The sequence below is a fragment of the Perca flavescens genome, chromosome 10 (assembly GCF_004354835.1).
Source record: "Perca flavescens isolate YP-PL-M2 chromosome 10, PFLA_1.0, whole genome shotgun sequence".
NCBI lineage: Eukaryota > Metazoa > Chordata > Actinopteri > Perciformes > Percidae > Perca > Perca flavescens.
Window position 1 is genome coordinate 37,347,342 of NC_041340.1, and position 25,964 is coordinate 37,373,305.

General features: G+C 40.6%; 3 protein-coding genes across 3 annotated transcripts; all 3 read left to right on the forward strand.

Moving 5' to 3' along the window:
* The first annotated feature begins 8,551 nt into the window (after positions 1–8,551).
* tmsb2 (thymosin beta 2) lies at positions 8,552–10,511 on the forward strand. Its single transcript, XM_028589579.1, has 3 exons — positions 8,552–8,677; positions 9,799–9,903; positions 10,183–10,511. Exons 2-3 carry the CDS (start codon positions 9,804–9,806, stop codon positions 10,218–10,220), a joined length of 138 nt encoding a protein of 45 aa, XP_028445380.1. The 5' UTR covers positions 8,552–8,677; positions 9,799–9,803; the 3' UTR covers positions 10,221–10,511.
* Positions 10,512–13,987: 3,476 nt separating this feature from the next.
* On the forward strand, positions 13,988–15,905 carry LOC114562470 (protein Wnt-8a). The gene is made up of 6 exons (XM_028588842.1): positions 13,988–14,031; positions 14,145–14,178; positions 14,324–14,462; positions 14,759–14,884; positions 14,990–15,132; positions 15,339–15,905. Exons 1-6 carry the CDS (start codon positions 13,988–13,990, stop codon positions 15,903–15,905), a joined length of 1,053 nt encoding a protein of 350 aa, XP_028444643.1.
* Positions 15,906–16,418: 513 nt separating this feature from the next.
* On the forward strand, positions 16,419–18,437 carry LOC114563066 (protein Wnt-8a). The gene is made up of 6 exons (XM_028589845.1): positions 16,419–16,547; positions 16,640–16,673; positions 16,761–16,890; positions 17,171–17,296; positions 17,459–17,601; positions 17,691–18,437. Exons 1-6 carry the CDS (start codon positions 16,486–16,488, stop codon positions 18,246–18,248), a joined length of 1,053 nt encoding a protein of 350 aa, XP_028445646.1. The 5' UTR covers positions 16,419–16,485; the 3' UTR covers positions 18,249–18,437.
* Positions 18,438–25,964: the final 7,527 nt, after the last annotated feature.

The window sequence follows — 25,964 nt, forward strand, 5'->3', positions numbered from 1 at the left end:
CCGTAGCAGGCGTGCGAAGCTCACGTAGTATGTCGAGTATTCCGTCTGTAATAAAGTGTCCTGCATATTGTCTGATCTGTACCAATGTATCCCGGTGGTACACATGTGCGATAGTTTGAATGCACATAACTAAACACGGTAAATCGGTGAAGTATCCCTTTATGGGGTTAGAGGCAGAAATGCAGGCCATTGTGTCAAGTAAAAATCCAGCAGTAGTAATAAAACAGAAGATTTTTCTGTTACTGTAAATGTCTCTTCTAAACTTGTTTACATGTAATGCCTGCAGATGATAACACATAAAAAAAAATGTAGCTACTATTACTTCCCTTGCCTTTAGATCATCAACAAGTATAGATGTGACTGCTGTTGCTGTTACTTTGACTGTCTAAAACCTCAGATGTTTCAGCTTTGTGCAGGGATAATAATGGCTGGACCTTGTGCTCTGCATCAGTGAAACTGTGTCCTTAAGGCTGCTTACACACTGGCTGTGTAGCGCGAGCGTGTCAGCTGCGTGGCGTGTCTGTTTTTATTTGGGCTCCCATGTTAACAGGTTAGAGCTTACAAACTGCCTGTGTGACACGCACGTCTCAGGTGGCGCCGAAAACGCGTGCGTGCTAGAAATAGGACCGAAGTCTATTTTTCACGCGACATGTTTGTTGGAAGCGTTTCCAGGCAAAATAGAATATGAAAATATGTTTATATGTCATTTAGACACGAATACATTTAATAAATGACATTTTGTCTCTAGGTTTTGATATAAACGTAATTTAAAAAAATTATAATTATCAATTTTCAAATATAAAACACAATACAGAACGAAATATTCTGTAGCCTATTTTGCCGTCAACACTGCCGACGTTGTCTTTGCTGTAATCAGTATATATTTATGTTTATGGGAAACATCCATGTGTCCAGACAAGGCTAGCAGCAGCAGCAGCGCCGCATCACACATGTTTCTGGTGTGTAAAGACGTAGAAAAATCCACGCAGCCGCTACACAGCTGACACGCAACAGAAACACCACGCTCACGCCACGCAGCCAGTGTGTAGCCGGCGTAACACTCCTCCCTCCCGTTCTCTAACTTGTTTGTGTGACAGCCAGACACTGTTGTGTTATCAGAAACTCATGCAGTCCAAGCTACCACATATAACCAGGCACCAAGGCACTGATACAAGTGTTAAATGCCCTTACAACTAAAGTAAATGCAGCCATAGAAAAGTAAAGCAATTTCTTATACAAATCCAAAGAAAACATGTAACTGCTGTTCAATAAGAAAAAAGGGTGTTCCTTGTACTCTAAAGGGTGTAATTTTACAACATAGTTTTGAAAAAGTCACAAAAAGCAACATTTATCCAAATATTGTGTATTGTGTAAATGCTGAAAATATGAATCTGAGTTTTAAGTTGCTACAGTAAGGCGAGTGAGGAGGTATGGTAATCGATGGCCAGTAGCTCACTCCCAATTGGCTCCTTGAAATCGACATGTTTGTGAAAGCATCCTGGAGGAGCAGTGGGCCAATCTTCTTCTTCTGCTTGTGGCAAAGCCTGTGGTGCATGAAAACTGACTGTCAGGGTCTGCTGACGCACCTGCCTGCAGACATGCACTGACGCACTCACACACAAACCGAAGCTGGTAATTGGGCTCATGAAGCCAAAAGAAAAGAAGAGCAAAATCTCACCTCCTGCCTTTGTGTATGGGATGTGAATGTGCAAGTGTTTTTTGTGTTGCAGTGCAAATGCCCTGGCATACTCTCACCCTCCTAAAACCAGGCAATTTCCTGTGAGGCCATTGGAGTGTGACTGCAGCAGGTGCCTAATGGGCAAAGCTTAGGAAACAGGGCATTACCAAAATCCAGCAAACTCAATTGTATTAATCCTCGAGATTAGCAGCTTTAATTCTCAACACGTTTCCAGTTTAAAAAGTCTTATTTCCCTTCTGAAAATGGGAGCAGCACATGAGGTGAATATTCAACTATTTCAAGCGTAGATTTTTTTACGGTTTTACTTGAAAAAAGGTTGGTCAGACTTCGGTCTACGGCCACACTGACACATTTTGATTTAGTATCCAAGATCGAGGAGTTGTGCTGGAAAAGACCACAAGTCTAGGACTCAAATCAGAGTATCATTCCAGGGTGTTTCATTATGTGTACCTTCAAATCTCTGGTTTACCTGTTTCGTGATGAGCACAGTTCTTGCTAATTAACCCTGCAATCAATCTTGCTGATACTAAAGACCCATTATCTTAACCCCACTCTGCACATTGCCCCCAAGACCACTGAAAACTGGCAGCTGTAATCTCCCTCCCTGCCTCTCTTACATGCACACACACAGCTTTCACATAAGGGATTTAGATTACAGTGAACAGTGCTAGCTTCACGATGATGAAGTGTGTGTACTCTGAGGGTGAGCCTTATTGGAATTCATATGATGTTTGTTGACTCCCTTCATATAAACAGGTGGCTGTGCGGAGATAACGTACAGCATATTGTGCCGGTGATGATGCACATGCACACACATCTGTTGTTGAGCGTTTTTATTTTTTTTATTTTTTTTTTATCCGAAAACAGTCACACATTTATTAATCTCTCTATTTCAGAAGAAGAGCGCTGAAGCCTTTCAGGTGTATGAGCAGGGATTCCTGAACAGATGTCACCTCGTATCCACCCTGTGTGAAGCTGCAACAACAAAACAAAACCAGGTTTGTTTTGTTGCCATAGCTGCTGAAAGGGTGCACAACAAAAAAGGCTCCCTATCCCCTGCTCCTATTCTCCTAGTATATACTTATTGCTTGTTGTCATGGCTCAATTTCACCCATTTAGATGACTCAGAAGGTCAAGGTAGTTTGGATGTGCCTGACAAAAAAGATGAATACTTCTTTGAAAAGGATGGAAGAGGAGTGGTGGAACTCTGTGTATGTGGTGTTTTATTTTTCCGACTCCTCATTGTCAAGGTGTGTGTGTGTGTGTGTGTGTGTGTGTGTGTGTGTGTGTGTGTGTGTGTGTGTGTGTGTGTGTGTGTGTGTGTGTGTGTGTCAAAAAATCATTGATTACTTATCAACAATTATTTTGATAATCAATTAATTGTTTAATTCAGTTTTCAAGCAAGAATGCCAAACCTTGTTCCAGCTTCTTAATTGTGAGGATTTCCTGCTTTCTTTCAATATCTCTTAAGGTTTTGTTGATCGGACAAAAATAAGACATTTTGTAGACCTCAGGAAATTGTGATCTGTATTTTTCAATTTTCTGACATTTTATGGACCAAACAATGAATCAAACAAATTGGCACATTAATCCAGTGGTTCCCAAAACTTTTCTGCATGGCCCCTGCACACAAATATGTTGCTAGCACTGCAGCAGAACCATGCATCATTTATTTATATTTAGCTTTGCTGCCACCCCCGTAGTAATAGAAAATCTAAATTGTGTTAACTCTTCTTATAGCTTTCTGAACTGGACCACACTGTCCTTGGGCATTATTCACATTCGACCGTAAATTCAGGAGCACTGCACACACATCTCTAGTCAAATCTGTTCTTTTCAACTGACAAATACGGATTTTGTGAACTGTTCCATCTATTTTCAAGACTCTGGTGCTTTCTTGACAGATATAGGTTAGAAATCCCTCTGATACAGGGATTACAAAGCTACATTACTACAACAACGTTTAGTAATTAATTGTCAATTTAATTGCCAGTGTTGAAAAACTTTGCAACACACTCAATTTTGTATTTCTTAAGGAAAGAGATCATTCTTTGAATACCTTTCCTACTTTTAGTTTTAACAAATGAGTAAATTTGTTTTTGTTGTGCCTCATTTAATTTACTGATGCGTGGAATTAAAGGACAGCTGATCGTTTGCGTAATCCATTCAAGCCTTCAGTTGTGTGCATGCTTAATGTATCACATTTATCCCTGAGAGAAAGCAGAGGAAACTAGAGGAGGAGATGAGGAGGATGTTGAAAGGGAGAAGCTGCATGGAGGATACTTACTTTGATGTGTTAAGCCTTGCAAACAAAGCTTAAGATCAACCTAAAAGTATAGATATTTCAGAAAGAGTGTTACACACACACACACACACACACACACACACACACACACACAGAATCACCACTAAAACCCCATAAACATATTCTGACCATTATGAGCATCAAATTCAGAGATTGCCATTACTCTCCGATACCTGATAAGGTGCATTACAAACGTGTTTTTGTGTTTATAGCAGCACTCTAATCCTCTATATATCTTCCTCTCTCTTGGCTCCTCATCTCTCATCTCTGTCTCCATCTCCTCTCTCTGCTGTTTTATTTCTTCTCTTTTCATCTCTGTCACTGTCCTCTAACTGGCTAGGTGAGATAACTCCTCCACACCGAGATACTCTCAAGTCATTGGCCCGGGTGATGGAACACGGGGTACCAATCAAACGCTGCATCATTAGTCTTGGAGATCATGAGCTGAGGCAGTGTGCTTATCTGGTCTTACTGATCCAGCACTGTTCTAACTCACCCTACAAATCCCACAACTCTCCTGAAACACACTCCAGTCTTGGGTTTCTGCACAATAGCTCTATTTTGTTTCTATTCAAACGCAGAGTAATCTGATTTGTTTGAGAGATAACTTGGCACTCTTACAATGACTGACTAAGTAAAAAAGATTATTTCTGTAAGGCCTCTCCAAATCTGAGTTAGAGTTCCTTGATTCTGCTGCTTTAGGGCTGATTAAAAAAAATGCCTGGCAGCATAAAATTTGTGTGAATGGTTGGTAATTACACGTCATTCATTGCCAACACCTAATCTCATCTTCCATCAACTTGGATGATGAAAAATAAATTGACATGTGTGCATGTGTGCATACAGTCAAGGTATGTGTGTGTGTGTGTGTGTGTGTGTGTGTGTGTGTGTGTGTGTGTGTGTGTGTGTGTGTGTGTGTGTGTCTTAAATATGCCTGTTAACAGTGAATGTGTCTGAGAGATCCGCCACTACTTTACCCAAGCTTCGGAGTACAACACTGCAGCTGGCTAACACATGAACCGGATCACAAAGAGGGGGTAAATATGAGAAGTGTGATGGTAGAAAGACGAGAGTGAATTGTTAAATGTAAGAAAAACAAGACGAAGAATCCACAGACATGCTAGCGACCCTGTGAGGCTGCACTTAGACACAGTGGTGCTTTAGCTAAATGCTAATGTCAGCATGCCAGTGAGCTCACAATCACAATGCCAACCTGCTGAAACTTGGGTATCATGTTTAGGATTGTTTACTATTATACTTTAGTGTGTTAGCATGCTAACATTTGCCATCAGCTTATGGGAATGGAGGAGGGGCATGCTTATTAAGTGTCTATCCAAATTGCATGGCAATCCATCCAATAGTTGTTGAATAGCGACATTTCACCGAAAAAGCAACAACCTGTGAACCTCGTGGTGGTGCTAGAGGTAAAGTCAGGGGACCACCAAAAGTCTTTAGGATTCATCCTCATTACACCATGTGCAGTGTATTGGTCCAAAGATGTATGGCTCTCCATGCAGTAGTTGTTGAGATTTCTCAATCTAAACCGAAATGGTGATCCGACCAGTCTTTATGCCAAACTGGCTCTAGACAACACAGATGATACAGGCTGCTTACTGCATAACCCTGACATTAAGTTAACGTTGTTAACTTAGTTACTCACTTCATTACCGAGGAGTGAATTCTATCTTTGCTGACCTGTTAGCTAAAATAAACACAAACCATTACAACAAATCCACACAAACGGTATGCTAAAAAGGTATGCAATCAAATCAATCCCAGAACTGCAGTACATGATACACCCTGCATGCTTATTTGCCATATTCATAAAAGGAAATGTTGCTTTACTTGTAGCTTCACTGCTGAATTAACAATAATTTGTGGAATTTGAATCATCTCCTGTTCTCTCTTTTTGTCATGCTAAACCGCTATCTCACTAGAAACCCGCTATTAACACACAAGTATGGATGAAAATGTTTGGAAATGTGGGAATAGATCACATTAGTGAAATATGGATTCAAACTGCTACAAGTTGTTATGCTGCTTAGTGCTGAGGGAGGAGTGCACCCTGGTGGGCTCTCATAGACTGTTCATCTCAGGGCAGCTCAGTGGCTGAAATAGTTGAAATAGTCCTGTGCTGCCATCCTGTGTTTCCACCATATGTGAGGATGTTAAGTATGCACTAACAAATTCTTCCTGTAAATGTTTAATATTGCAGAATAAAGTGGAGTGAGACAGACAGATATTATAGTTATAACATCCATCCATCTATCGAAACATCTTAAAATGCACGTGGCTGCCATCTTCTGGCTGTTGCTATACATAAGTGTGTTCATCACTTACACCACGTCATTCATCTAGACACTGACAAGCAGTGTGGAGACAGACATGATCCCAGAAAAGGTTTACTGGTCTATTACAGTTCACCAACAAGCAGTGGTCTGTCTGACTGTTCTGACAGGTCAATTGGCTGCTAACTCTGACCTTTATCAGTGTTCATCTTGTCTCCAAGCTTCAAATATGATAACATTTCATACAGAAAGGTTAATAGGAGGGCTCGGGCCCCCCCACCCCCCACCCCCAAACTGTATACCAAAGAAACAAACAACTCAACAGAAACATATGCCTGAATGGCGGAGCCAGTGTGTGATTTGAAGAGCACTGACGTATAATTAGCTCCAAAGGGCTATCACATAGGTTAGTTTGCATTATGAGGTATTGTGCATTGCATTCAGCAAGCTTTATGACGAGTGAACTTTAACAAAGCTGCATGTTACATTCATTTAATTGTTTGAATGTGTTTGAAGTCCACATGCACAACTATTACATGAAGCAGTTCCAGACTTCAGCCAGCAGGTAGTGATGCAGCCTCCCTACAGAGCACTAAGAGGTATGGATGACCTCATTGTGATCCAGTAAAACCCAAAGTCATCCAGTAATATGATGTCACCCATTAACACAGCCTGCTTGCTAGGCTCATTGTATCATTTCAAAAGGTTGAGGTCCTGTTGACTCATCATCACTACTCTATTCTGAGAAAGATGCCCTCTCATCAGCAGGCTGTAACTGTACCTCTGGCAGGATTAATGAGTAAACACCGGCAAGTTTCATTATGTCAGCGGAGGGCCTTGAGCCCTGCAGGTCCTGGCTTTATTAGAGCCTGATGTAATCAAGAGCTGCTTGATCAGTTGCAAAATAAAGGATGTGACAAATAATGTTAAAACCATGGTACAGATATGTAAAAAACAGCTGTGATGCAGAACATAACCAGCTACAAAAAAAAGTTATATTGTATGTACATAACTATTATTTGTTATTATTGTTTATCCTGCTGATTATTTTCTTGATTTAATAATGAATTGTTTAGTCTATAAAATCTCAGCCCAATGAAATGCAAATTTCAAATATATAGTTTACTATCAGGGCATTAAGAAAACAATTAAATATCTACATTAACTTGATTAATTAGATTAGACTTAGATTGATTATCAAAATAGCTAAGGCGTTTTGGTTATGAATGAATCTGGTGCTTGTCGTTGAGTTTTATGGTAACTTTATTGTATTGTATCATTGTTTGTGTTTTGTTTTGTGTTTCAGTTGTGTGTGTATTTTCATTTTGAGTTTTGTGTATTTGTATAAAGACCCATCTAAGGATGGTCATTGCAATCTAGCTTGGGCTATAAATGCTGTGGTATGTGGCACTGGGCCATGCTATATACTTCTCACTATAAATATAAACATGACATATATAAATAGGGTTTTCCACAGTGATTTGACTTAGTGCAAGAAAGGGTATGAACTGTAATACTATAAATACTCCAACTCTGACACAATTTCAGCGTTGTAATGACTGTTGAGGTATAGAAGAATGGTAACAATACAAATAAATGGATCATTATGATTAGCCTGATTGAGTTTATGGAAATTTAAATGTATCATTGTTTGTGTTCATGCTGTTTTGAATGTATTTTCTTGTTACATTTGTGTATTTGTATAAAGACCCATCTAGGGACAAGCATTGGAAGCTAGCTTACTGTAGGCTATAAATGCTGTGGTATGTGGCACTGGTCAACATCAAATACATGTCCCTATGAAAATAAACAAGTCATTACATGACTTGCAATCTTATAAATACTCATAACTCCGACTCACTCTGAGCATGCAATAACTATTATAGATGTTAAGGAGTACAGTCACAGCACATACAAGGTCTCATATCGACCACTATGATTAGCTATAGAAAAAATCCTCCTTCCAGCATCTCATGCAGTGAGTCCCTGACCTACTCAGCAAAAACAGTATAATACAATCTATAATACACACAATGTAATACTCAAATAATTGATTGGAATCAATCGCAGCGGAACATAAAGAGCACAGCTGTTTCCCATCAGTGGTTGGTTTCCTCTAGTCTTTTCCCTGGAGAACATTAACTGACTGAATTAAATGCAAGGAGGAAGGCTGACCAAGCTCTCTCGCTCTCTCTCTCTCTCTCTCTCTCTCTCTCTCTCTCCCCCTCCCTCCCTCTTATACCCACACCCTGGATTCAGGCAGGCGTGCTCATACCGGCATATTCACTCAGCTTCCACATCGCTCTCCCTTCTCCATCTCTGTGTCTCTATCCCTCCCTACTCTCTCCGCTGGTGGATTTTAGCCCACTGCTGTGTGGAACACCGGTAAGAAGAAATCAATCTCTCCTTCAGTGTGTTTCTCAATGTGTCTGTGTCCGTGTGTCTCTTTCTGGTTCTGTTTTACTGGAGTCAAACAAAGGATTGGGGTGGGGCTGGATGAGCAGAGGCTGACTGCTAATGGCAGCTGTGAAAGGATGTGAAAGAGGGATGTCGAGGATGGTGATGGTGGTGGTGATAAGGAACAATAGAGCAAATGTTTGAATAATCAGGTTTACTGATGAATTGGAAAAAAAGGTGAGATTATGACTGCTGCTGTTATTATCAAGACTTGGCAGAGCTGGCTATAAGCACCATAACTAGCTAGAGGTTTATCGAGCAATGATTCAGTGTGCCTCGTTTCAAGACATTTCTTGATTCTGGCCATGTGCCCAGCATGTCTATTTCTATTTCAAAGCGATACTATTAGGCCTCATTCAAATCCATACTGGTGAGAATGATTTTACAGTAGCTTGGTTTGCAAATGACTGGCTGCAGGCTAGTGGGCTTGTCACATATGCACAGCAGTCTCTGATAGAGTAGTGGTTGAAACAGGCAGGACTGGGCCAGACTGTGCAAGACAGATCAGTCAAACATGTGGCTAGGTCAGGTATTTGACTGCAGTGGGGCATTGCCTAGATCAACGAGGCTGCAGGGATGGATGCAGAGGCAGAGGAAAGAGAGAGAGAGAGAGAGAGAGAGAGAGAGAGAGAGAGAGAGAGAGAGAGAGAGAGAGAGAGAGAGAGGATGCAGAGAAAAAGAACAAAGACCTCAGCCTCAGAGAGGGAAAAGCAAAGACAAAGGAGGGAACAGACAGCTAGGTAAAAATAGGCACATGTTAGCTACATAGGCATTTTGGAGAGGGGAATATCAAGAGAGAGCATGTGTGAGGCAGCCACCACTCTCATGTCTGAGTTGCACATGCCGTAGCCACTCCCTTTATGTGCAGTCAGTTTAAAAGATGATCTTAAATATCAGACAAAGCCATCAAGATTTCCGACAGCTCTCGTGATGACTTGTCCAAAACATTGCTCTTACACTATACAATATATCTAATACAATCACACATGTCTATTATGTTATGCTGACAGGAAAGGTCAAACCTATTAGTTTTTTTTCATCTTTCACAGCCAAAATGTCTGACAAGCCTGACATGACTGAGATTGCCCGTTTCGACAAGGCAAAGCTGAAGAAGACAGAAACAAAAGAAAAAAACCCTCTGCCCACCAAAGAGAGTAAGTGCCCTTGTGTCTTGGGTGTGTGTGTTTGTGTGTGTGTGTTTCTGGGTGTGTTGAAGCCTTGATCCCCTGCAACAATTTTCCTGTCAGTGGCTACTCATCACTTCCACTGCTGTCAAAAGACTACACGCTCAGCAAGCAGAGCAGCAGCAAAGACAATTTGCTGCAACATCAGCACATCAATGATATACAGCAAATCAAAAAGCTGCATTCCTCTCACATATCCGCTGAACACACGCCTGCCAACCTAAACTATCTTCTTCTTTTCCTCCCCAGCCATCGAGCAAGAGAGGAAAGGTGATGCCACACCTTGACTTCTGAGCACAGGAAGAAAAGAAGCTGAGATGCCACAGCAAAAAGCACTTTCTTTTAATTATCACAGTATTTCAATCCCTTACGTTGTCTTCAGAAAAGTGACTGGGATGCCGTAAGGTTATATGGCATCTTCACATGGGGGCTCTCTTACCACTCGGGTGGAAAAACTTTAGCCTTGGTGCCTGTCTTGCACTATTAGCCTATAGCTAACATGTCTCCAATATTGCCAAACTGGGGAGTGGTGTAGTGATGTAGCACAGAGAGACAGGCAGGCATCCAGGCTAAGGGGAGGTGTGTGGGGGGGGGGGGGGGGGGGGGGGGGGTCTATGGTCATGGGAGCAATTGCAGTCTAATCATGTGGGATTTTTTCTTAATAAACTTTTTACTTTTCTTTATGAAATAAATATGAAGACGTGGAACCAGTCAGTCCTGTGCATATTGCTGTCTCCTTTATGTCTATGTGCAAACTTCAGGCTCTAATACAGATACTCATGAGGCATGGACTCATCATGCACAGCCATGGAATATATGCAATCAATTATTTGTCTATACTGCTTGCACTTGGCTTGTACAGTATATAAAGTAATGCAGTAAACAACTATGTAATTCACACCTCAAATATGAGTGCATACGCAGAGCCATAGTCTTGATGTTAAACCTACATCACCAGATATTTATGATGTGGACAAACAGGGGCCATGTTCCAGCGTACTTTACTGAAAGAAAAAAAGAATAAGGGTTGGAAACACACATTTTGATACCTCAATAATAATAATTATTTATTCCAAGTGACTGATATTCAATACATGATCACAGTCAAATTCACAGAAAACCAAACCAACACATTAACAACAAAACCCAACTCCTTATGAGGACTTGTTTCATCCTCTCTTTTTAAATGGCTCAACAAGGCAGCTAGCCTGCTAACATTTTGAGCAAGCTTAGCCTGTGGGTTTTTACTTGGCATTAGAGCTTAAACGATTACTTGATTAATAGACAGAAAATTCACTGTCAACAATTCTGATTATTGGTTAATTGTTGTCATTTTTAAGCACACAAAAAAGCCCAAAGTTTCCATGATTCCAGCTTCACCAATGTAACTATTATCTATTTTTCTTAGTCTTTCAGTAAATTGAAAACCTTTGAGTTATAAAATCTTATCGACCAAAAGATTAATTGATAAAATATTTTGGAAACTAATTTGCAGATTAAATGCAGATGAAAGGGATGTGAATATCAACAGCAACATCCCAGTCGTGCAGAAACACCAGTGCCACCAAACCCAGGGCTGTGGGTTACTGTTGTTAGCAGGAGCTAGCTTGCTAGCTGGCAGTAGCTGAGCATGCCAGAGGCTGTGGAGGAATGTGGTTGGCTGAAAGGCGAGAGGGGCGGGGCTTGGTGACCACAATACCGTCATGAAGAGTGACAAAATACTAAAACAAAAGTAAAGTAAAATACCTCTTTGGAAAACAAATAGATGTTTGCAAGAGGGGCATTTAAAATAAATATAAAAAAGCTTTTATTAAAAACAATGAAGAATAACATTCACGAAAGAATGAAATGAAACTTTTCAAAACAATGCTTTGAGTTTTAACAATTTATTGATTTATTTCAATAGCCTATTTATTGGATTTGTACTGTTTTTTTCCCCTGCATTATTGATTAGATATCTTCTTGAAGTATAGCCTATTAATAATTTCCATCAAACAGCAGCTAGGGTCATTTCTATCCCCTGCTGCGGCTGACTGGTGTCGCTGTCTGGCGTCAGCAGTCCTGCCACCCTTCCTCGGCCTGTCAGAGCCGTCACCTCCGGAGCCTTGGAGGCTTCACTTCTCTCACCTTGCCCTGCCGTAAATCCCCCGTTAACGCTCCCCGGACGGCCTAATGTGTCTGAAATGTCTGTTAGAACAATTTAATTAGCGCGCATTTGGACTTCATGTTATTTTAAGCATCGTGCAACTCAAAGGTCCTGACCCTGCCTTTTCCTAGAATACACATCATACAAAGCAGGCATGAAAAATATATCCATATCCATAATGCTGAAGTCTGGAGCACTTATAGGCTGAATTATTAGTATTAACGTTTTCTTTTAGTCTATATTCCGTATGATAATACACCTTTATACGATAATATATATTTGACAGGTGACTACATTTCTGACGTGTCACCTTATTTGTTACAATAAAGAAATCAAATATATTTCTTTAAACGAATTAACAACCATTTGTCCTTTGACAGTTTCGGTGTTTATGAGACATCTAGCACCCATGCTGCATCACGCCCAGATGGATGGACTATTGTTTGCATGTTATTAACCCATTTCAATCGTTAAATGAGCCGTCGGTTAAGGACAAATTATGAAGCATCCCAGATAGATTTTAATCGCTCTGTATTATTCTCCAATCAAGTGTTGAGGGGCTCTAGGTTTCAGTCATATTTTAGAATGAATGTGAGCGATATCTAATTAGTAGGGATTATCCTCACCTACACCTCTGCACCTCGCCCAGCCCTCCGTCTATTGTCCGACGCGCACAATCAATTGTTGTTTTAAGGGATTTTGAGTGGCTTAAAGGGGATTTGACAAGTGTAAGCGATTTGATTTAAAAATAAAAAATGTAATGTCAATCACTAACTAACTTCTCTCACATCAAGTATGAAATGACAGAAACTGGCTGTTGATGATCGCAGTGATTATGGAGGCTAAATCAAGGAAGATAATCAGCAGAATGAAATGGGGTGCGACTGGATAATCCCAGATTTGTATAATTAATGATCAATATGAATTCACTATTTTCAGTTTTCAATCTACAAATTAAAACCACAAATGATTGACCATATAGTCTACTTTAAAACTTTTTAAAACGTTCGTATTTGTTTATACCCTTGTAAATTCCAGACTGTTTTCACACCAAGTTGTTTCCCAGGGAAACATCTATTATCCTATTATCACAACGATGCCAATGTCGCCGATGTGTGAGGCAGTATTTACATGACTATACCATCATCTCCTGAAAGACTTTATGGCTTTCTTTCCCCCTGGGACACTGGTGCCATTTCCCAAACGTTTCCAACTACACATGAAGCCTCACGGCAGCATTCGGTTCTGCATTTCAAGTATGATTATCATTTAATAAGGAACAATAGGCTATATAGAATGCATTTTGGTAAAACCAAAATGTGCTGTGGTATTTTTGTGGCCTCAGTGCAGCAACCAACCCCTCTCCAAATCCCCTAACAATAAATCCCTATAATAATCCTATATCAGAGGCGTATATGATTCAAGTCAATAGGCTATTCTCAATTTGACTTAAATCATAATAAACCTGAAAATAAATGAGTATGTGATTAATAAAGGATTTTATTTGTCCTGATCGCAATGCTCATATGGGATAATATATTCTGGATATGCTTGAATTCGTGGGAAAAGCGTATAAGGATCAGAGCCTGGGAACGACAGGTGAATGAATGAGAGGCTGTTTAACTGTCTGCGTCACTTCTTTGAAGTGCCCTTATGCACCGACGGCTCCTATTTGTCTATTGGATGCGGCAATCAATGTCGTCGTCGACGCTTTTTCACAGTGAAACGTTACCTGCAGGACAAATCTGTCAATCAAAGGGACAAGACCATATAAATATCATCCGCGTGGAGTCTGGCTATACAACTCCAGTTGCCTTCCTCTCTCTTGGCACTCACATCTGGAACACAAACAAACAGGCCTCGGGCTGGAATACAGCTGTTATGGGACCTTTGCATCTCCTCCCAGCCATGGTTCTTTCCATGTGCTGTCATGCTCACTTTGCATTAGCTTGGTATGTTGCTTGCTTTTGGATGAATTAATAAAAAACAAAAAAAACTAGTGTGATGTGCGTTAGCTGGTATAGTGACCTGGGATTAACGTGGTTGTCTTGTTTTCTTTCTATAGGACGGTGAATAATTTCCTCATGACTGGACCTAAGGTAAACACATTTCCATTTATCTGCACGTATTGTGTGTAACAGCTATTCTATAAATTTTAATATTTTAGGTACATTTGTAATGAATTAATACATATTCGTATTGGTTAAAGGCAATAATGACTAACGTTACCCCTTTTCTTCCAAGGCTTTTCTGACCTACGCCGGTAGTGTGCAAGTGGGCGCACAGAGTGGAATATATGAGTGTAAACACCAGTTCGCGTGGGAGAGATGGAACTGCCCAGAAAACACGCTCCAATTATCCACACACAACGGCCTTCGAAGTGGTAAGTCATGTGTATCCATATATCTGTATCATTTGCATGACTTGCAGCAGTGGGGTGGAGTGGTGGTGAGTTCAATTCCAGCAACTTTCAACTTTGCTGAAGCACAAAATTAATCCTTCAACGTACAGAGGGGGCTGCTGATTGTGCGCTCTGACTTAACCCTATTCATTCCTAGTACTGCCTTTACGCACGGATTACACACATTTTACGCACAGTATTTGAGCGTAGAATTGCGCATGTATGGTCCCAAATTCGATTGCAAACTAAAACATTGTGATATGTGTCACTTATTGTAGCCACAAGAGAGACGGCTTTTGTCCATGCCATCAGCGCTGCCGGAGTGATGTACACGCTAACCAAGAACTGTAGTATGGGAGACTTTGACAACTGCGGCTGTGATGACTCCAGAATTGGACAGACAGGTACTTACTTTTCTATGCTATAGTTGTCTACTTACAACTAAACTTAATTACTTGAGACTTTCTATTCCTAAAACTGAATAACAATGTGCGTTTTTTAATCCCCAGGTGGTAGAGGGTGGATTTGGGGAGGCTGCAGTGATAATGTGGCGTTTGGAGAGAAGATCTCCAAACAGTTTGTGGACGCGCTGGAAGGTGGGCATGACTCGCGCGCATCAGTCAACCTACATAACAACGAGGCAGGCAGACTGGTAAGCTATTATTTTACTATTATTAGTCCCTTACGTTTGTTATCACTTTTGAATGCATGTTCTCAAATTCAAACACTAACGAATAGGTCAGGGGATGTAAAAGTGATTTGTCACTGGCATTTACGCATGAGTTCAAATCCAAGGAGGAGAAAGTCGGGCAGGTTTAATATACACATTTCAAACTGACACTCTCACTCTCTTTGCAGGCAATCAAAGCTACCATGAGGAGAGCCTGTAAGTGTCACGGAGTGTCTGGGAGCTGCAGTATCCAGACCTGCTGGATGCAGCTTGCCGAATTCAGAGAGGTGGGCAACTACCTGAAAATGAAGCACGGGCATTCAAAGAAACTTGAGATGGACAAGAACCCGGTGAGGGCTGGGAACAGCGCGGACAACCGAGGAGCTATAGCGCAAGCTTTTCGAAGCATCGCTCGTACAGAGCTCGTGTACCTTGAGGATTCCCCGGATTACTGCGTCAAGAACCACAGCCTGGGATTGCAGGGCACCGAGGGGCGGGAGTGTCTGAAGGGTGACAAGAACATGTCCCAGTGGGAGAGAAAGAGCTGCCGCAGGCTGTGCTATGGATGCGGCCTCCGAGTGGTGGAGAAGCGCATTGAGGTTGTCAGTAGCTGCAACTGCAAATTCCACTGGTGCTGCACAGTGAAGTGTGACAAATGCACGAAAGTTGTTACTAAATATTACTGTGCGCGTAAAGGAGGTGGGAGAAAACCACAGAATAAAACGAAGCGCAGACACCATGCGCGCCGCCACTGACTACCATTTGTTGCAGAGACTATCCTCACACTTCATTTATTTCAACATTATGGACATCAATAGGCATTATTATGTTTACAAGAATGTTATTTTCATTTTCAACTATCACCTGAAGCTTTTTAATGCACTTGATCGTATTAATTTGATTCTGTATATTAATCAAACTCTCCACGCATGCTCACTCGTTTATGTTGGTGTTTAGGGGATGATTGGTTGGATTTGTCTTCTGTGAAGTCTGAAAAATGTGTTCTAATGTATTTTTAATTAAAAAATGTAAATAAATATTTGTATACAATATGCATGACTCAAACTGATTTTTTTTAGCGGCAAAATTTTGTATATTGGTGCCCTGGTGTCATACAGCCTCGGGAAGAAAATAAACGGTTGCCTAAATGCCATCCTTTGAAGTGCGCATATGGGCGTTTCCTGAACAAGTCAACCAATCAGCTTTCTTGGACCTCGGGGACAAAGAACAAGACTTCCATTTGTTCTTCATTCAAATAAAAGAGAAAGTTGCAGCACACAGGGCCAAAATAACTACATCTCTACTACTAGTAGGGATAAAGGTGTATAGGTGAAAATGGTGCATTCATTATTCTGGCTCCTGCCTCTTTTATACAAAATGTGTCCGGGACATGCTTGGTAAGAGACTATCTACACCGTTTGCATTTTTTTCTATATGGGTAGACTTAAGACAAACTGATCTCATTCTTTATCCTCTATCTTCTTTTCAGGGTGGCAAGTAACTTTCTTATGACGGGACCCAAGGTAAATAGAATAGATTCATCTGACAAGTTCTGGATACCATTTCTAAATGTGAAATTAGGCCACAAAATGACATTGCCTCTCCCGCAGGCCTATCTCACCTATGCAAGAAGCGTGCAGAGGGGCGCGCAGGCTGGGATTGAGGAGTGCAAACACCAGTTTGCTTGGGACAGATGGAACTGTCCCGACAGCGCAACTCAGCTCAAAGGACTAAAACGCGGTAGGTTGAGATGGTCAATTCCCTTTTCTTCATTATGTTACGTATGCGGGTCCTAAAATACTGAAGAGAAAAAGGCGTACGTAAAATATGTAAAGAACATATACAATAATACAGGACATCATAGAGAAATGGAAATACATGAATATGGGCCTATTAGTTACATGTTTATGTTGCATTATAGTTTGTAATTATAAAAAGGTTGAAGTATTTCCTAGAGATTGTTTTTATATTGGTTGATCACTTATAGAAAATGTGATCGCCACTTTTCTCTCATGACCAGCCACCAGAGAGACTTCTTTCATCCACGCTATGAGTGCAGCGGGGGTCATGTACACTCTGACCAGGAACTGTAGTCTGGGAGACCTCGACAACTGCGGCTGTGATGTCTCCAAAAACGGAAAAATTGGTAAGGTTCTAAGCAAAAACAGATATTACCGAATATTTTAAATGGTTTGCGTTGGCGTGTTGTGCCTAAACAAACGTATATTCAATCTATACAAGTTCTGATATGTCCTTTCTTTAGATTGTTAAATTTGGTGACCTGATTTAAGTGATATTTTGTGTACAGGCGGCCGTGGCTGGCTGTGGGGTGGCTGTAGTGATAACGTGGATTTCGGAGAGAGGATTTCCAAACAGTACGTGGATGCGCAAGAGACTGGTCAGGACTCCAGGGCTGCTGTCAACCTGCACAACAACGAGGCAGGGCGGCTGGTAAGTTCTATTCACAGCACAAGCATTTCTTTGACATTACACAGTTTTAAAGTTGTTGGCAGTTAATAACTTTCCCTGGTTTCCAACAGGCCGTAAAGGCAACAATGAAGCGCATCTGTAGATGCCATGGCATGTCTGAGAGCTGCAGTGTCCAAACCTGCTGGACACAGCTGTCAGATTTCAGAGAAATCGGCAACTACTTGAAGATCAAGCACGGTCAAGCTCAAAAACTGGACATCGACAAAAAGCGCATGCGGGCTGGCAACAGCGCGGACAACCGAGGTGCCATCGTGGACGCGTTTGGCAGCGTCGCCCAGACAGAGCTCATCTACCTGGAGGACTCCCCGGACTACTGCAGGAAGAACAGCAGCTCGGGACTGCACGGCACCGAGGGCCGGGAGTGCGTGCAGCACGGAGAGGGTTTAACTCAGTGGGAAAGGCGTAGCTGCCGCAGGTTGTGTCATGAATGCGGCCTGAGGGTGGAAGAGAGGCGCACGGAGGTGGTGAGCAGCTGCAACTGCAAATTCCACTGGTGCTGCACGGTGAACTGTGCAGACTGCTCTCAGGTTGTAGTCAAACACGTGTGCGCCAGGAGGGAAGGTGCCGACGGGCACGGCGTTAGACGGAAATACCGTGAACCCAAGTGAGAAAAAATAGTATATGGATCTGTTACCATAGGCTACATCACTGTAAAGTCTGTTGAATAATGGTCCATATCAAGATGTTAAATGTCTGTTTGCACTTTTCATGTCTCCTTTAAATACTTGAGTGTCTATTTATGAATACTGTGTTTTGTGTAATTAAAATAAAATAGAAATAAAGACTTCTGAATGGCACGTTTGATTATTTTACGTAGGCTCTAATAAGCCACAGGATCATTGGATTTCATGAGGGGGCACACAAGTTTAGTATAAGAATGGATCGAATACACTTAACAGAGGATTACATGGATAACATGGTGCAGTTCGCACCTATCCAAGGTGTTGATCCAGCGTTGATCCACTATCACTTTGATGTCAACGTGTATTGATTTCATTCAAGGAGCAGTGAGGCTTTGAAAGACAAATTAGGGAAGCATTTCCACCGCTAGAAGTTTATTTGGCCTGATAATCTGGGACACCCTGCCTATACCAGCCTTTGTCACATCCCACAGGCAATGCAAATGTATCACAATACATCAAAGTGTGTGAGGGGAAACGCGTTTACAGACTGGAACACGAATTGTGACCAAACTTCACTGTTTCTCATCAAAGTGGGTCACATTGGGGTCCAGATATTAACATCGGAAATCCAGTGAGGCGACAGTAAAGGCCTATAAATAAGCGTGACTCAGATTCTACATTGAAAGCAAGTGAAATATCTAATCTTATAATGTGCAAGTAATTGCCACTGGCCTATCTGTGTCTTAAGAGCCATTCATTTGCCTCCTTCTCTCCTCTACCCCCTGTATCTCCAAAATATCTTCCTCTCAGCTGGAGGTGTCATAAATCTGCCACTGTCTCAGCTAAATGAGTGATGGCATGGATATTACCTTCATGAGGGGGTCCATGCCTGGGGGAGAGGGTGTGGGACAAAGCTGTTTCACTATCTTTACAGACCAGTTAAAGCCGTAAATAACAAGATAAGTGAGACATACAGCACAGATTATCATTACATTATATAGTTGATCAATGGTATTACTTTTAGGGGAACTCTGGAAACTGTATAGTCTATTTATTTGACATATAAGCTCTGGGCACTGATAAAAGAAAAACACCCAAACTCCATTAGAAACACTTAAACACTGTCAAACAACTGTCAACACAACGCCACATACATGAATATCATATGGTTAATGTAAGACAAAATGGGTTTCCGGGGTAGGAAATGTCTTACAAGAAAGGACAGAAAAAATGAGAAACTACCACTACACAGAGTAAAAATAAAATCCTGACTGCAGAAGGACTCACAGACCAAAACACTCCCTCCCATCCTTCCCATTTGTCTGTTTGCTTCTGGGGATGTCCTGTATTTCCCATGCTGTCCTGCTGTGCGTTAATGAAGGTTTGGCCTCACTGGAAGCCCTCAGTGATCCGCCCCTTATCTCCGCTTTCCACAGAGTGCATTATTGGCTCCATATTGGTCCCATATGATGGCTGTCGCTTGGTAGTGCTTTACAAGTTGATGATAACATTTATAGGGAGAGGGTCAGTTATTTATCTTGCAACAGTTTTGAAAAATGAGCTGGACTTAGTAAAAACAACCACATCTTTACACTGATGTAATACCTTGCTAAAGGTGTTGCATCTCTTGCTTTATAATTATACTGTATTTCTTTATACATGTCTTTCATGGGGTGGGGAGTATGATTCCCAATCAGGATAGAAGAGGAAAACAGGGGAGGAGGGGGTGATCTCCCACAGGGACCCCCCAGGAGGACTCATGTATTCACCTAGACATGCCTGGGGGTCTTGGGAGATGTGAGCGTGATTGATCATTCCTTCTCTCTGCTGCCCTCCTCTCTCACCTGGGTGTGAGATACCAAGAGGCCTGTCGCAGGCCGCAGGCTGCATGCTGGCATACAAGATCTGACACACACTTCAACAATGCCATGTTAAAAAGCATGTATGAGGTCGCAACATGACTCACAAGAAACATCTCTAAGCAGCAACATCAATCTATGCATATAAATAAAACTATTTAGAAGAGTATTTCCACATTTAATCCAAATACATACAAGGTTATTTACATCTAATCATATTTAAAATAGTTTAAGAAATCTGCCTCTCACATTAAATTACACACATACGTTTGCACTAACTAAAACGATAACCACGGTATGCAGCTACAAGCCTGTGGTAGTGTACGTAGGTGTGTGAAAGGAAATCAGCAGGCTCTATGTTTAGACATAGATATAATCTGCAGTGTGCATGTGCTTAAATTAGTGCAGTGCTTTAAAACCACAGAAACTTTCTACTTAAGTCTTTTACACAAAAGACACAATGAGGCACCACAAAAATGCTTATTTAAAGGTTAGAGAGATGATACTAAACTCTCATTATGAAGGTAGGTTGAGTATGTTGAGGACTTTAACAGCAACAGTTTTGTGAGCCCAGTGCAAAACAAAAAGCTCCTGCTGTCATTAAACCCTTCATTCTCGGTGGATGCGATACCCACGAGAGACAAGCATGAGTTTAAACAATGCTCCCTCTAAAGTGGAAGTGATGGGATGGAATCCCCAAAGTCTAGCTGACTACATGAGGAGGGTGAGTATCAAAAGAGCAGCATCAAGTTGAAATAAAACATTTATACATCTTCAGGGTTTCTGCAGGTTTTATTAAGTCAAATGTAAGACTTTTTAAGACCCTTCATGAATGAAATTTAAGACCTAAATCATGACATCAAAAGTACAACAAAATGCAGAGTCACAGGTAAGTACTTGCATATTAAATAAATGTATTCAAATTGAATAAAAGCGACACAGAGTAATAATAACCTGTATATGTACAGCGAATTATATTTGGACGAGCAAAAGAAAGAATTAGGCCTACAACACCACAGAATTAAAAAAAAAACATTTCAGCGAGCATTAGCGGTAGCCTTACATGGACGTGGGGAAATTTAAGACCCGTTTGAAATTATTTGAGACCTAAGAACACAGTACTCAACAAATTTAAGACTTTTTAAGGCCTAAAATTTTTATTTAGAAATTTTAGACTTTTTTAGACTTCTTAAGACCCCGCGGAAACCATGATCCTCTGTCAAGTACTGTAGTTCCTTTTTTATTAAATTTTGATCTCAAATGGGCCTGTACAATATGCATGAAACTAAGTAAAGAATACAATACACAGTGCTTGAGTAATGTAAGCAACAGTTCAATGTTTAGTCTGTTAGAATATATTTTCTCAATTGTCAAAATAAGTTTTTGAAATGTAATGCAGTATATTTAATAATACTAAACCTTAAAAGTGCAACTCGAAGACAGGTGAATTTCAGACAATCATATAACTCAATACTATGCAGTAAAAGTTAATTTGCCTGCTCTAAAAGTGTGTGACATCTTCTCAGCTTGGGTTATCAGGCTGCGACAAATTTGTGATAAAGGGCAGCATAACTGGAGCACAGTTCATGGTAAGTATGTGTATATCTCTGGAGTCCTTTACACTTATTTACTATTCTGAAAATACACTGAGCAATTGATTTTCTATTTTTCATTTATATTGAAATCTACGTCCTCCAGCAAATGACTGCACATGAACTTCAAGGGTTCCCCAGCCTTTATGTCCAGTGAGTCTGACTGAAGATATATTTATTTCATTGACACCAAACAGTTTTCCAACTATAAATATTGTTTATAAATGGTCTTATCTTAACAGAATAATTGTTAAGATCCAAAGTGAAATCAACAAGGGGGAACAGAAGAGGGCCTTCGGTCATACGTAAGAAAACAGACTTTATTTTGCAGAAAATATGACACTGTAACTGAACAATGCATCATTTCTTTATTTATTTTTTTGTGCAGATCAAAGGCACAAAAGCACCCAAAACAAGGTAAAGAACACTTGGATTCAACTATACTACTGATGTGATAAAGCCATGATTCCTTTAGGCCTGATACTATTCTTTTCATGGGTTATTTCCCTACAGTATTTGTACAGAAGGAAGAAGTTTGGGACTCTGATGAGTTCGTAAGTAAAAACTTAAGTTATTTTTCATAAGTTTTAATGATATGATCTGTTGAAAGCTCAGAAATAGCCCCCACCCTTACGCTGAACAAAGTCAATCAACACCTCATGTATATTTTCAATCTCACAATTGCAATATTGTTATTAATATATTACCATTGCACTGAACTGCCTTGCACTATATTTATATTTAAATCTTAAATCTCAGACTATACTGATATTGAACTATTCCTTCCCTCTCTTCAATTGTTATTGTACATTATTTGTAAATTTCTAAATTCTCTTGTATTGTTTTACTTTTTTTATATTTCTTACTGTCCTTTCTGTTTTTATTCTTTATATGTTAAGTGAGTGTTGTACTTTGAGAGCAAAGATTAACTGGAGTCAAATTCCTGTTTTGTTTACGCAAACCTGGCCAATAAAGCTGATTGTGATTCTGACACAAACTTCAGGGTCAAAGTCAAAGCAAATTAATAAAATTAAGTGACAAAAGTAATAGTTCACTAAACTGTATTTTGTACTTGTGTCTTGTCACATATCTGGGCTGTGGTCAGGACAATGACAGTGATCATGACTATGAAGGTCCACACCAGGAGGGGGGGGAAGACAGCGACATCTATGCTCTGAATGAACCACAAACAGCTGAGCAACGAGACAGTGACAAGAACTATGAAGAGAACTGCGAGAGGCCTTCCTCTGAGGACATAATGAGGCCACCTCCAGCTCCAAGAGGGGATACACTTCAGAACAGTCAGTGCTAGCTGTACACAAAGAAATGCAATCACATGTGAAAACATATCAGTGTAATCTGTTGCCTTTCATTTTATATGCTTTGAAAGCAGAATTGGTGATTACATTTGCTGCAGGCCTAACTTAAAAAATCTGTGTACGTATGTGAGTAGATCCGGTTAATGAGCCAATCCCTGCTGAAAGGACCTCAAAACTTCCACACCCCCGCCCACCAAGAATGACCCCTCAGAGACCTCTAAAAGCACTAGGTGACTGTACAATTAACACCTCCTCCCCCACCCGACTTACTGATGATGATAATGTTGATGAGCCTTATGTAAAACATGTTTTTCTATTTTCCAAACACCAGCCAGCCAACCCAATCTGCATGTCGACAGGAGCAAGAAGCCTGGGCAATGTGGCCCATCCCAGACAGACCTTACGAAACCAAGTATGTGCCGCTTATTACGTAGCGTTTGGAGTGGTTGTAACAGCTGAATAGCAAAATGTCGTGAGCTTGTCGCAATATTACACATTTCTGTTTCGCACTATCCATCATGTCCACAAGAGGGCAGCGCTGTCAAGGCTCCTGGCTCATCCACAAGCGAGATCTTTAAACCAAGAGTTCCCAGACCTACAGATGTGGCCAACAGGTAGGCCAACCTGAAACAATTTGTAAGTCTAACTTCATTGTGGGTAATGAAATTATTTAAGTTGTCTTTTAATAATGTTTAATTTCATATCTCCCTCCCAAGAGCAAGTAAACTCATTCCACTTCCTCCAGCACCAACACAGCCTGCTAAGGTTAACAATTCAATACCAGGACCAAGTGAGGTGAGAATCAAAAGTGGAATCACTATTGAGCCGTGATTTTCCATTCATACTGTGCTTGCTGGATAACATGTATGATATTAGAGCTTTTCTGTGCAATTTCACACTTTTGAGTACTTTCGGAATGGAAACAGCAGATGGCGATGTTGTAAAAGGAACGTTATAGTGGGACCCTTAGGTCTCTGAACTCAGGAGATTTGCATTTTATTCACTAGGTTGGGTAATTGTGATTATCTGTTACATTTCTTTTACAATAACAACAATGTCAAACACATTTCTGTCACTGCAAAAGAGACATAAGAAATATATAGATTAAGATAAGATAGACTTCATTGTCCAAAAGGAAAATTTGTCTTGGGACACATACAGTATCTGCTGTTAAGAAAATACAAAAAAAAAATAAAAAATAAAAAAACACAGCATACGCATTCAGAATATGTACAGATTGCCACCAACCAACAAATGATTTAGTCCTTACTATGACTCAAATTATGTTGTACCCAGGGTTTGGATCCCAGCTGGTATGTAGGAAAGGTGACCAGACATCAAGCTGAAGTTGCTCTCAGAGAGGTGAACAAGGTCAGGTGCTCCCTCACAGTCTCGCATATCTCATCCTCCTCTTTCTAGAGCACACAACACACATACACAAACAGGCAGCTGAAAGGACTTTATTTGCAAAATCATTTAAAAATGTGTGTCTTTAGGATGGGGCATTTGTGGTAAGGGACAGCTCACAAGGCGCGGTTGAGCACCCCTACACCCTGATGCTTTTGAAACAAGGCAAGGTTTACAACATTATGATCCGTAACCAAGGCAACTCCTACTCCCTCGGCACTGGCCTCAAAAACACCAAGGTAAACTGAAAATGATGATGCCATTAACTACAATGTTAAAATGACAGGAAAAAGCCAGTCTGTGTTGACTTAAAGTAAACTGGAAAGTTCACATCTTGTGGCACGCCTCGGGGAGTGCTGCCGACTTGTGCTGTGCCCCTGTCATTTTGTTTGTGTGCTGCTGTGCTGTAGAGTTTCCCCGGGGTGAAGGAGATGATTACCCACCACACACACACCCCACTGCTGCTCATTGATGCCACAGACCAGAGCTCTGAAACGCAAAGCCAGTGTTGTCTGCTGCACCCTGCGGGACTCTGACCACTACCAACAACAAGCTTAATGTGTGTCTTTGCATCGGTCACTGTATGCTAATGTGTACGGCTTGTTCAGAAGCTTTTTTAAACAACCAAACAAATGTCACAATTTTCGTAAAACACAAAAAGGTCATGGTTATGTAATTCCTCTTTTTGGTAACTCCACTTGTACTTTTAGTTAACAGAATGAGAGAAAAATGAATGATTTTTACATGGATTGTATATTTTATTAAACAATGTTCTCAAGACACACAGGATTACCTCTGTTCTTCATGCCTCAAGTCAGCCTGGGGGCTGATGCTTCAGTGCCTCTTGGATTTTCCGAAAACGCCAACTTGTCAGGGTGTCCAACACAAACGATCAGATCACACTGCCTCTGCTGGGTTCGCACTGCCGGCAGAAAACAAATACCTTGTTTCACAGTTGCCACAGGTCAACACAGTTCTAAGATGTCTAAAAGTCATGTTTCAAAGTATATAAGGTTCCAAACCACACCTGATCACTGAGAAATTTATTTGGATATATCCAAGAGTTGAGTTTTCTCCCTATTCTATTCTACACATTAATTCAAAGCAGGTTTTGAATATGGTCTGCATACACTCAAGAAAAAACACACAAAAGAGTCAAGTGTGAATGCTAAATTAGATAGTGTAGTGTTGATGAACAGAATTGTTCCACAATCAAATGCACAATGAAAACAGAAGAGCTACTCACAGCTGAAACAATTTAAAAACAATTTGGGGGTGAGACAGAACCGACACACTAAATGTGTATTTTATCTTCAGGAAAACAATTTTCTTTTTGTTTTTAACAGGTTTTCAAATTTGAAACTGGCAACAGCTCTTAGAAATAACAGATTGACATCTGTTCGAGCATGTCTTTTATAATTTTTAATTAGTACAAAATGGTAAAAGAGTATAATTTAGTGTATACTACAAGCCAAAACAATGTATTAAAATATATATATATATATATATATATATATATATATA